Source organism: Molossus molossus, unplaced genomic scaffold (assembly GCF_014108415.1).
Source record: "Molossus molossus isolate mMolMol1 unplaced genomic scaffold, mMolMol1.p scaffold_m16_p_22, whole genome shotgun sequence".
NCBI lineage: Eukaryota > Metazoa > Chordata > Mammalia > Chiroptera > Molossidae > Molossus > Molossus molossus.
The window spans coordinates 34,585,910-34,598,500 of NW_023425358.1; the positions used below are offsets into that span (position 1 = coordinate 34,585,910).

General features: G+C 48.8%; 1 protein-coding gene across 2 annotated transcripts in view; it reads left to right on the top strand.

Annotated features, from left to right (window-relative positions):
* Positions 1–292: 292 nt before the first annotated feature.
* Positions 293–12,591, top strand: part of TMEM120B (transmembrane protein 120B) — a 34,723-nt gene continuing 22,424 nt past the window's right edge. The window contains exon 1 of one of the 2 annotated variants that reach the window (XM_036276345.1): positions 293–377. In XM_036276345.1, coding sequence (XP_036132238.1) covers positions 309–377 — 69 coding nt within the window. In that variant the 5' untranslated portion in view covers positions 293–308. The remainder of the gene's footprint in view (positions 378–12,591) is intronic. The other variant, XM_036276344.1, reaches the window with a different exon arrangement.

Below are 12,591 nucleotides of genomic sequence, written 5' to 3' on the forward strand. Positions count from 1 at the left end.
GGAGGAGCCCGGAGGCGCAGTCACCCCCCACGGCCACAGACAGCCCACGCGGAGACCTGCACGGCTCCAGCCGGCCCCCGCCGGCGCGCGGCACTCGGGGGCGGGGCCGGCTGCGTGCGCATGCGCGCGCGCGCGAGGCCGGCCTCCCGGCGAGGGGCGGGGCCGTGACGTCAGGTGCGCGCGTGGCTCCGGCTGCGCAGGAACAGCTGGTACCTCTGAAGCCCGCAAGCGAGCGGACGGCAGCGGGTGCCGGTGGCCCGCCGCGCCACGGAGCGGGAGCAGCCGCCGGCGCCTCGCTGCGCTGCACCATGTCCGCCCAGCTGGAGCGCTGCGGGCGCGAGTGGCACGAGCTGGAGCGAGAATTTCAGGAACTGCAGGTAAGGCCGGGCCACCTGGTCCCTCAACTCTGCTACCTGGGGTGCAGCGCCTTCCCCTTCCTGCTCCCCCAGCCCGGGCGGTGGGCCCCAGGAGGGCGCAGGGTGTGTCCCTGGCCAGGACCTGCGGGCTGGTGGTCTGCGTGGTCCAGCCCCCTCCCATCTCCAGCACTTCAGTTCTGCATCCACTTGGGGCGCCCGGTCGAAGCCCCTTTTTCCAGCCCTCGCACCGGCTCTGTGCTCCGCGCACCTCCGTCGCTGCAGAAAGTTGGTCGGGGGGAAAGTTCCAGGCGTGTCCATGTGGGGGAGGCCTGAGGGGACAGGTACCTGCTGGGGACTCCGAGAAAACAGCCCAGCCCCCACCTCCACAGGGGTCTCCCGTCCCCACCCCGCCCACCGGCTTTTGGCAGCTCAACTGCCCCTTGGCTCTGGTAGGGCAGGCAGCCCTCTGCTGCAGCTCTGTTCCCCAAGAGGTGCTTGGGAGAAGTTCACCTTGAACCCATCGGCTCTGCTTGGGGACTAGGGAGCCCTGTTCCCCGTGTCCGGGGCTCTGGTGTCGGTGCCGCTTCTCTGGCGCTGCTGCAGGCTGAGTTTGGCGTGGTGGACGGCATGTCAGTTCTGACAGCTGGGTTGCCTCCCTCCGAAGGATGCCTGCCCTCACCCTCCTGGCCCAGAGCCTGACCAGGGGTGAGGTGGGGACGGACGCAAGAGAGGCCCATCGAGAGAATGGCTTTGCTGTCGTGGGGTCCACACAGGAGGATTTGTTCCTGGTGGGAGTTCTCAGAGGCCTCAGCCACCTACTCTGGCGACTAGAGACACCTCAGAAAATCTTAGGGTTGGCCAAGGGGACTCTGGGAACATTTTTGAAGATGGGGCTGCTCCCTCTGCAGCTACTTGGATTGTGTTGGTGTTCTCAGAGTTGGGTTCTGCTTGCCTAAAATCATATCACACCCCCCCCCCTCCTCCTTGTCCACAGCTGGGGCAGTGACATTTTCCCGAGCATGTGGCTCTTGTCTGCAGTTGGCTGACCTCTTACAGGGTCCAGAGGAGAGGAGAGGTGATTGCCAAGGGTGTCTGCAATGGGTCTTTCTAGACATGAGGCAGCAGGTCCGGATGAATAGAGAGAGGGGTGCTGGAGAGACGGGACCGTTTTAGGATACCCAGAACCAGAAGGGTATCCCTTCCTTGGCCTGTCCAGCATGTGTGGGTTGGTGCCCTCTCCTTCAGATCTAGGGCTTGGGTTCCACCCAGTTCCCTGAGGACCCTTATGGCTCCACTGCTATTGAGAAAACTCAGCCACTTCTTTTTTTTCTTTCTTTTAAACATTTTTTTGCCCTGGCCGGTTTGACTCAGTGGTTAGATCGTCGGCCTGCGGTCCAGAGAGACCCAGGTTCGGTTCCTGCTAAGGGCACGTACCTCGGTTGCAGTTGTCCCCAGCCCTGGTTGGGTCGTGTGGGTGGCAGCCATTCGATGTGTCCCTTTCATGTCGATGTTTCTCCCTCTCTCTTCCTTTCTCTCCCTCCCACTCTATCTGAACAAAAAATGGAAAAAGGTCCTCGGGTGAGGATAAAAAAAGAAAATAAACATATATATATTTTTTCTTTATTGATTTTAGAGAGAGAGGAAGGGAGAGGGAGAGATAGAAACATCGATGAGAGAGAATATCGATTGGCTGCCTCCTCCATGCCCCCGCACTGGGGATTGGGCCCACAACCTGGGCATGTGTCCTGACCCGGAATCGAACCGGCGACCTCTTAGTGCATGGGTCAGTGCTCAACCACTGAGCAACACCAGCCGGACTCAGCCACTTCTTAATGCTTTGTCCTACTGGGCTCTCACATCATGTCCAGCCTTGGAGCCACAGAGGGGGTGTTGGGGTCAGGAGTGGGAGAAGAGGTTTGCTGTGTGAAGCTTCTTTTTTTTTTTTATCCTCACCTGAGGACATTTTTTCATTTTTTGTTCAGATAAAGTGGGAGGGAGAGAGAGGAAGAGAGAGAGAGAAACATCGACGTGAAAGGGACACATCGAGTGGCTGCCACCCGCACAACCCAACCAGGGCCGGGGACAAACTACAACCGAGGTACGTGCTCTTAGCGGGAACCAAACCTGGGTCTCTATGGACTGCAGGCCGACACTCTGACCGCTGAGCCAAACTGGCCAGGGCTGTGTGGAGCTTCTGTTCATCATTCCTTTCTTTTGCCCATCTTTAGAGTAGGAGAAGGAGGAGTCTTAACACCTCAGAGCTATGCAATTAATGCAATTAACAGCAATTAGACAGCAAGTCTTGGCAGGCAGAGGTTGCAAAAGAGACAGTTTGGTTTGTTGTGTTCTTAATTGGTGTCTCTGGGGCTCAGGTGTGTGAGGGACAGGGAGGGACTGGGCGTTAATTCTGGATTTCATCCCCTGGTGCATAGCAAGGGCTGAAGAAGGGCTGACCCAGTGGAAACTGTGGGGTCCCCTGCTTAGTTCTTCAGCAATAGGGCAACTGGAATGGACTGGGCCCTCCCTGGGGGAAGAGGGACCCTGCTGGCCTCAGGCTTTGGTGGCAGCTGGTTGAGTCGTAGGCCATTGATGACTGGAAGGCCACAGAGTTCCCTGGAGGTTAAGGCAAAACACACAGTGTCTTCAGTTCATAGATGAGGACACAAGCTTTGGCATGCTAATTTAGCTGGCGTCGCACAGCTATGTAGTGATAAAGTTGCGGCTAGAACTTAGCTCTCTAAATATTCACTTCAAATGTATCATTCTTGTATTGGGGGCCCCTCTCTGTCATATTAAATGTAAGAGCTCTGAACCCCTGAGAAGAAAGTCTCTGGAAATGTGTACATACTAATAAGTAGGGGGTACATTGTCACTGTGTACATATTGGAGAGACTTTCAGATACGAGGCATCTGTTGGAGAACAGGGAGGTTACAACATGTAGGCAAGTGGTGAGATGGGAACTAGAAAGGTAACAATAAGAAAGTTTCCCTTTTTTGTTCACTAGAAAATCTCTATCTTAATTTTCCTACATCTACCTCAGAATCTGGGACTCATGGGTTTCATGCTTTATCTGTCTGATTTCATCTTTCTTGGGGTGACATAGAATGTCTCTGGGTTTTACCTCTTGTTCCCTTTTACAAATGAAGAAAGAGGAAACCTAACTTTCAGGCACTAGAAGATTGGAAAGGTCTTTAAAGTCATAATCTCTGGGAATTTCCAGAGGAAAGGATCTGATTTCTTTTGATTCTGGTTAGCACCTGCCCGGGCCTCACTGGACTCCGGGGCAAGGTCAGGTCGCTATAGTTACTGTTTTTGGCTGGTTGGGGTTTCAGCTTTGCTGGTGAATTGTGTGTGGCTCTGTGGTTGGTGGTATGACCACAAAAGGTCACTTACAGACACGGTGGCAGGTGGTTTAATGAGCCTTTCCTGCCTTGTCTTTCGTCACTGGAAACCTGACCTTGTCCCTCCCACCAAGGAAGGAGGTCGCCGGAAGTGGTCTTGCCCTACACCTGACCTCTCAGAAGGTAGACCACTGTAAAGATTTTGGCTTTTACTATCAATGAATGGGCATGCCTCTAGCTGCTGTGTGTAGAGTAGACAGCAGGGTGGCAGGCTGCAAGCAGGAAGACAGTATTATTTCATTAAAACCCTATGAAATAGATCCTGTTATCACCAATCTACAGAGGGAAAATAAGTGACACAAAACCTCATGGCTCATAAGTGCTGGAATCAGGATTCGAACCCAAGCTGCTGAAAACTAGAATTTGTGCTCTTAACCACATGAAATAAGAATAGGGGAGGCCCTGGCCGGTTTGGCTCAGCGGTTGGAGCGTCGACCTGTGGACCAGAGAGGCCTGGGTTCGGTTTCCACTAAGGGCACGTGCCTCGGTTGCAGTTTGTCCCCGGCCCCGGTTGGGGTCATGTGGGTGGCAACCGGTCCATGTGTCTCTCTCACATCAATGTCTCTCTCTTCCTCCCTCTCTCCCTCCTGCTCTATCTCAAGATAAATGCAAAAATGTCCTCGGGTGAGGATTAAAAAAAAAAAAAAAAGAATAGGGGACGGGTGGTTTTATGAAGGCAAATCAAAATACTGCTCGTAAAAAACAACAGGGGTGCTAGGTAGGCATCTTTGGGGGGTGCTAGGTAGGCATCTTTGGGGGGTGCTAGGTAGGCATCTTTGGGGGGTGCTAGGTAGGCATCTTTGGGGGGTGCTAGGTAGGCATCTTTGGGGGGTGCTAGGTAGGCATCTTTGGGGGGCGCTAATAGAAACAGTCTATATTTGTGATTCCCAAACTGTGTCAGGGCTCCTGCAGCAGGGTCCCCGGGGCACTATGGGATGGTTACGTTTTCAAGGGAAACCCAGTGACATCTGTCTCACACCACTTAGACTGTAGCACAGCAGGTCATGCTACATTCTTTCTGATGGTGTCATATCTTCGCGAAGTTGGGTTTTCAGTGGTCTCCGGTTAAGATCGAGTGCTATGTGAAAGCCAACACGGAACAGGAAGTGCCGGCCGCAGTGTCTAAGGTTTGAGAATTTGTGCAGAGCCAACAAGCATGCACATTCCCGTTCCTCGATAATTCTGGTTATTGCAGAGTGAAATAAAAATATTTTTGTCGATTTCAGTGTATTTCTTTTTCCCATAAGGCTACTGAGTTGTTAAGACATAAATACTTTAAAGTTATTTGGCCTGAGGACTCTGTGAAAAGTGTGCTGAAACACCAAGTGTGTGGTGAAACAGTGAAGTTCAGGAACCTTTGTTGTATGTGCTGATGGTGATGGTGGTTGCACAATGGTGTGTATGTGCCAAAATGCATTGACTTGTACACCTAAAAACTGGTGAATTGATATGTAAATGTGATTTTTATTATTTTTTCTTTATTGATTTTAGAGGGAGAGAGAGAGAGAGAAACATCGATGAGAGAGAACATTGACTGGTTGCCTCCTGCATGCCCCCCACTGGGGATTGGGCCTACAACCTGGGCATGTGCCCTGAATGGGAATCAAACTGGCGACCTCTTGGTGCAGGGTTGATGCTCAGCCACTGAGCCACACTGGCCAGGCTGTAAAGCTGATTTTTGAAAGCCAGTACATGGCCTGTTACATAGACCTCATCTCCTAGCCCTTCCACAATTGAGGAAACTGAGGTACAGATATTACATGACTCAGCTAACAAGTGACAGACTCCTGAGTGTGAAGTCAGTCTGACTGCACAGCGTAATCATTTAGCTATGGTGTTATCCTGCCTTCCAAGTGCCTGGCACACATACTGATGCCTCCAATTGTTGCCCATGTAACAGACCTTACTAATCGATCCTTACGTGTGACTCAGCATCTTTCCCTAGAGAACTGATACAGTTTAGATGAAGTCAACTTGCCATCCTTGGTAGTGTTTCCATGGTGACGAGTCTTAGGTATACTCAGCATCCAGAAATCTTTATATGGCATTGATACCTTGGATAGAGAACTACATAAATGTAATCTTTTGAAAACTTACCACCAGAGAAGGGCACAGCTATAAGGCACCACATTTTGGTGGTGACCACGGCTCTGTTGAAATTTACTGTGTTGCCCACCAACTCCCAATGCTCCTGGGCCAGAACCCTGTCTGAAAAGTCCACAAGATTCCATTGCTGGCAATTCTTGCAGTAAACGTTGCCTCAGGAGTTCTGACTCCTCCCCGGTGCCAGATCTTACAACTCAACGCAGATGCCTTGGTTAAGAAGGCACCTCCAGAGGTGTCATGGCCGTGCTGGGACCTGGAATCATTAACCTCATCTTCCCACTGGGGCAGAGCTTGAGGCCTCAGAGGACAGGAGAGGTGGCAGATCTCTGAATTCTCCAACTGAAAGTCTCTTGTTTGTGTCTTCAATACATGGGATAAAAGGACGGCAATCAGATGTGCAGGAAAGACACGTGGGCATCTCAGAGGTAATGTTGGTACTTCTCCGTCTTTTGTTTTTTAATCTATTACATATTTTTATAAGTAATACATAGTTATAAATTACTATGTTTCTCCATATAGTTAAAAATTCAAACAGGAGAAATGTCCAAGAATTTGATAACACTTGTTTAAACAGCTAAAAAATGGCCCTGCCCGGTTTGGCTCAGCGGTTAGAGTATCGGCCTGCAGTCCGGAGAGACCCAGGTTCGGTTCCTGCTAAGGGCATGTACCTTGGTTGTGGTTTGTCCCCGGCCCTGGTTGGGTCATGCGGGTGGCAGCCACTCAATGTGTCCCTTTCACGTTAATGTCTCTCTCTCTCTCTCTCTCTCTCTCTCTCTCTCTTCCTTCTACTCTATCTGAACAAAAAATGGAAAAATGTCCTCGGGTGAGGATAAAAAAAAAACAAAAACAGCTAAAAAACGGAAACCTCAGTGTCCATCAGTCTGGATAACTCCACTGAACCATGGGGTGGGGGGTGAAGAGCAGAATGAAGAAACTAGAGCTGTGTGTATCAACACGGGCTAACCTTTGAAAGAGAAAAGCAACACTGAAATGAAAAGTTGCAGAGATATATACAGTATAACATGTAGAATGAAGTGAAACAGAACAACACTATGTGTTGCTTATTGATACATATCTTTTTTAAAAATTGATTTTGAGAGAAAGAGAAACATCAACTTCTTCCACTTATTGATGCATTCATTGGTTGCTTCTTGTATGTGCCCTGACCAGAGATCAAACCTGCAACCTAGGCGAATGGGGACAACGCTCTAACCAACTGAGCTACCTGGTCAGGGCCCTCCCAGATACATATCTTTGTAGCACAAATACAGAGACTTGCAAGGGAATGATATGGGCCAGATTCAGTGCGGGGGAGATTCGGGCAGGGCTCTGGCAAGAAGCGCCTCTCCCCAAAGGATCTCACTGAAGAATTTAAAGAAGGGGGTATTATAGAGGTGTGGCAGTTTAAGGGTGAGGCCTCTGGAGCTGGGATCAGCCCTAATCTTAAAGGGGCAGAGGGGTGGTCAGTCATCAGAGCTTCTCCAAAGCTTGTTGGGGAAGGGGAGCTATAGGGCTGGAGCAGCAGTAGTTAAAGGCTGCAGACAAGCAGGGAGGAGGCAGGAGGAAAAAATACCCCCACCTTTCTCTCCTCCAGTCTTCTGTCCGGGCCACCCACTGGCCAAACCTCAGTAGAAGGCAGAGTAAGGGAACCCAGGAAATAGAGTCTGAAAGGGTCAGCACAGAGAAAGACTAAATTGGTCTGGGGTGGGCGTCGAGGGGTGGAAATAACCAGCATAGGGATTGGCCTCTTTGGGGGAAGGAGATGGAAATTCCACCTGGAAAGAACACACACACACACACACACACACACACCAAGAAAAGAATACACAAGGCTTTTCAACCTTATGTACACCATTATTTCTTAAATGGAGGGTGAGAGTATGAGTGTTAATGTTGTGTTTATCTTCTATTCTATAATGTTACTGTCCCTTTTATGTGCCTGAAACATTTCATAAAATGAACAGGAAACTGGAAAGTAACCCAACAGTACCAAAAGGCTGCTAAAGAAATAGATATACGAAAAAATATACTGTTGCAAGTGTATTTTTAAGTGTGGTAGGTGGCTCAGTGTCAGCCACTTACGTGATTATGACCATGCAAATATTACTTACTGCAGAATTGAGCAGCGTACTCTGGTTGTATTTTCTCTCTTGGAAAAGTGTCTTAGCGCTTGATTCTTTACTGGCCACGTTTGCCTTATTCTTCCCCCCCAAAGCTTTGTTTTATTTTATCAAGCATGTTTCTTTTTTTGGATTGGTCTTGAACTAGACAGTTGGGGTGGGGGTGGGGGTGGGGGAGGGGGCTTGCTTTGTGCCCCAGCATGGGTCCTTTATTCCACAGCTGCCTGTCTGCTCTGGTGTCGTCGTCCGTCCCCCCCCCCCCCCCCCCCCCGGCTATTTTTAGAGGTAGGGAATTGATGTGTGAGAGTCACTCACGTTTAATAAGCTGGAGCTCCCTGCACTGTGAGAACTGACTCCTAGTTTTTGGTGAGTGTCTCCCATGTTCCAACCCACTGCTGCCAAGTTTAGAAATAAGAATCAATAGTGGTTTGGCAGTTGCTGTTCTTTAAATGTTAAACATACATTTACCATGTGACCCGGCAATTCCTTTCCTAGGCGTCCACCCAGGAGAAAGGACAGTCTGTGTCTAGACAAAGGCTTGCACATAATACTCGTGGTGGCATTATTCATAAGAGGCAAACAGTGGAAATAACCCAAATATCCAACAACTGGTGAATGGGTAAACAAAACGTGGTATATCTATGCCAAATTTTTTGTTGTTGTATTCTATGAATTTTATTTTATTTATTTATTTATTTTTTTATCCTCACCCGAGGACATTCTTTCGATATTTTGTTTAGATAGAGTGGGAGGGAGAGAGAGAGAGAGAAACATAGACGTGAAAGAGACACATCGAGTGGCTGCCATCCGCACGACCAACCAGGGCCGGGGACAAACTGCAATCGAGGTACATGCCCTTAGCGGGAACCGAACCCGGGTCTCTCCGGATCACAGGTCGATGCTCTAACCGCTGAGCCAAACCGGCCAGGGCTGAATTTTATTTTTTTTAGTACCAAATTTTTATTGCTGAGTAGCAATAAAAAATATTAATACATGCTACAATGTGAATAAACTTCAAAAAGTTATGCTAAATAAAAGACACACACAAAAACCACATATTGTAGGATTCCGTTTATATCACATACCCAGAAAAGACGAATCTATGAGGCTAGAGGGCAGGTCAGAGGTGGCCAGGAGCATGGAAGGGGAGAGTGGGGGTGAGGGCTGACAGATCCTAGGAATCTTACTGGGTGATGGAAAATTCTAAAACTGGAGGTGGCAATGGTTGTACAACTTGGTAAATGTATAAAAGTCACTGAATTGTACACTTAAAAGGAGTGACTTTTATAGTATGTATATTATTACCTCAGTAAAGATGTTAAAAAGTAATGGTTTAAGGTTCTTAGTTTGGTAGAAAAATACCCAACATGGTTGTTCAGGGGTCTGCATTTTTTGGGTGACTGTTCAGTTGCCTGCTTTCTTTTTGACTTTTCTCCTTTATGATTTTAGAGAGAGAGGAAGAGAGAGAGAGAGAAAGATAGAAACATTGATGAGAGAGAACTATCGATCTGCGGCCTTCTGCATGCCCCCCGGTCCACAACCTGGGCATGTGCCCTGACCGGGAATTGAACCGGCGACTTCTTGGTGCAGGGGTCGATGCTCAACCATTGAGCCACACAGGCCGGGCTTCAGTTACCTGCTTAATGAAGGATTCATTCAACCAGGCTCCAAGTCCTTGCTTTTGGCATCTTTAAGAGCTTGTTATAATGAGTCCAAGATTTGTGGCCTTTCCTCTTACTTTACCCAGAAGGAAAGCTCTTTCTTTGACATCTAGATTGTGACACTTGCCTCCGAAAGGAAGACACTCAGCCCAGTTGGCAAAGCCAAACAGAACAAAACAGAAGATGTCTGCTTGTGCAATTGGAAGGTCAAAAGTATACTGCGTTCGAGGAGAAGCTGATCCAGGGGCCCAGCCTTCATCTACCTTCCCATCCTGTTTTCCTCTCTATGTTGTGCACTCTCAAGCAGGACGACCCCATCAACTCTGGGCTGACGTCCTATTAACGAATCTCTCTTTTTCAGCAGTTCTGATCAAAGTTTCGAATGCTCCTCCCTGCATCGACTAGCTGGGTTAAGAGGCTGATGTTCCGACAGACCAGGCTTGCGTCATCTGCCCTGGAGCCCGGGGCAGGGTCAACCCCACACATGGGCAGATCTCATGGGCTGAGTGTGGGGGAAGGATGGGTCTCCAAATAGACTATGGGACATGAACCAGAAGAGGTCTAAGGATCCCTGCAACCCAGGTACATGTTCCTGACTGGGAAGCGAACCCACGACCCTTTGATCTAACTGCTGAGCCAAACTGGCCAGGGCTTTTATCACAATTGAAAAAAACAAGGCAAGTGAAAGACAGGTGTCTTGAAAAAAGTAAGGCTCCAAGAAATAAAGTGATGAGCTTTCCTGTTGCTGTTGGACGGGCACTAGGAATCACTAGAGTGGGCATGGGCGAGGAATGCCCTGGGTGGAGAGTTTTTCACACTAAAAGGCCTCGTTTCTGACTCCCCTCACTCTCCTTAACCTCATGTCTTCCTTGTGGCTGACAAATTCTGAACCTGGAGCTGAGGACAGGAGCAGATGTGTGATCTCCAGTATCGGATCTCTCCTGGGAAGTGGCTCTGGCCAATGAGAGAGGGGGAGAGAGAGAGAGAGAGAGAGAGAGAGAGAGAGAGAGAGAGAGAGCGGGCGCGCGAGCGAGCTGTCTGGGATCAGGAATGACTCCATATACCAGCAAATAAAGTTATGGAAAGGCCCATGGACTTCCTATACTCACCCAGCCCGATATCTTAGGATTGAGCAGAAAATATCACCAGAAGAGCATTAGAAAGTACCTGTAAAAAAAGTGAATGTTGAGCCCTGGCCAGTTTGGCTCAGCAGTTAGAGCGCCAGCTGGCTGACCAATGGGTCGCGGGTTCAATTCCAGTCAAGGGCATGTACCTCGGTTTCGGTTCATCCCTGACCCTGGTCGGGTTGTGCGGGAGGCAACCAGTTGATGTGGCTTTATCCTATCGATGTTTCTCTCTGTCTCTCTCTGTCTCTCTCTCTCCTTCCCCACTCTAATGATAAATGGAAAAATATCCTTGGGTGAGAAATGATAAAAAAAATAAAAATAAATTTGAAAAGTGAATGTTGATAGTATTGAGTGTTGGTGAGATGTGGACAGCTGTCATATGCTGTGGGTGGGACTGTAAATTGATACAGCCACTCTGCGGGCTCTTTGCTAAGATCTATTAAAACTAAAAACAAGCCTGTCCCCTCTGACCCAGCAGTTCCACCCCCCACCCCCTCCAGAGAGAGATACTAGCATGTGTGGCCAGGGAGGCAGTGCAAGGATGTTAATCAGTGGTGCATCGTTGGTTATAGTCAGAGACTAGAAACAACCTAAATATCCAGCAATAGGGGAATGGCTTAAATAAACTGTAGTATGTTCACAGCATGAAATACTGCACAGCACTAAAAAGAATGAACTAGCCCTGGCCGGTTTGGCTCAGCGGTTAGAGCATCGGCCTGCGGTCCGGAGGGACCCGAGTTCGGTTCCTGCTAAGGGCACGTACCTCGGTTGCAGTTTGTCCCCGGCCCTGGTTGGTCGTGCGGGTGGCGACCACTCGATGTGTCCCTTTCACATCGATGTTTCTCTCTCTCTCTCTGCCTCTCTCTCCCTCCCGCTCTATCTGAACAAAAAATGGAAAAATGTCCTCGGGTGAGGATGATAAAAAAAAAAAAAGAATGAACTAAATGTATTCTTACATGGGTAGATTTCCAAGGCATGTTATTGAGTAAGAAAAGAAAATTGTGGAATGATATGTATATTCTGATACTGTTAATATAACTTTTAAAAATCAAAAGTATGTGCTTTAGTGTATAAGCTATGCTGTTATAACAGAGAGATCCCCAAATAAAAAGGCTATAATGCTGTATCTTCTTTTTTTTCTCCCGTGACAGTCCAGAGGGAGACCTGGCCCAGGGTGAGTGGTATTGCAGTTACCTGTTGCTGCATAAAACAGTAATAATTGCTTTTTGCTCATGGATCCTGTGAGTCAGGCATTTAGACAGGGCATAGTCTGGATAGCTTGACTGGGCTCTGTGGTGCCAGAGGCCTTAGCCGGGAAGACTTGAATACTAGTCGTTACTCACATGCTAGGGCTGACATCGTCTGGAGGTTTCTTTATCCCTCTGGTGCCTGAGTTGGAATGACATGAAGATTTGTCATTCCAGTTAGAACTGTTGATTAGAGTGTCTACCTGTGACTTCTCCATGGGACCAGGGTTTCCATACAGCATGGTGGCGTCAGGGTAGTTGAACTTTTTGCTCCAAGAGTGAGTGTTTCAGCAAATAAGGTGGAAGCCATGTGACCTTCCACGACTTGTTCTCAGAAATTATAGTGTCACTTTTGTCATTTTAAGGGGACGGGGAGAGTCAAACCAGCCACAAGCCTACCTATATTTAAGGGGAGGGGACAGAGATTCTGCCCCTCTATGTGAGGAGTGCTAACGGTTGGGCAGTCGTGTTTTTAAACCATCGCAGGTTGGAAACTCTGTCATATGAGGTCACCTGGGATCCCGATTGGTTTGGCTGGGGGAAGGACAATGGGCTTTGCCATTTGTTTCATG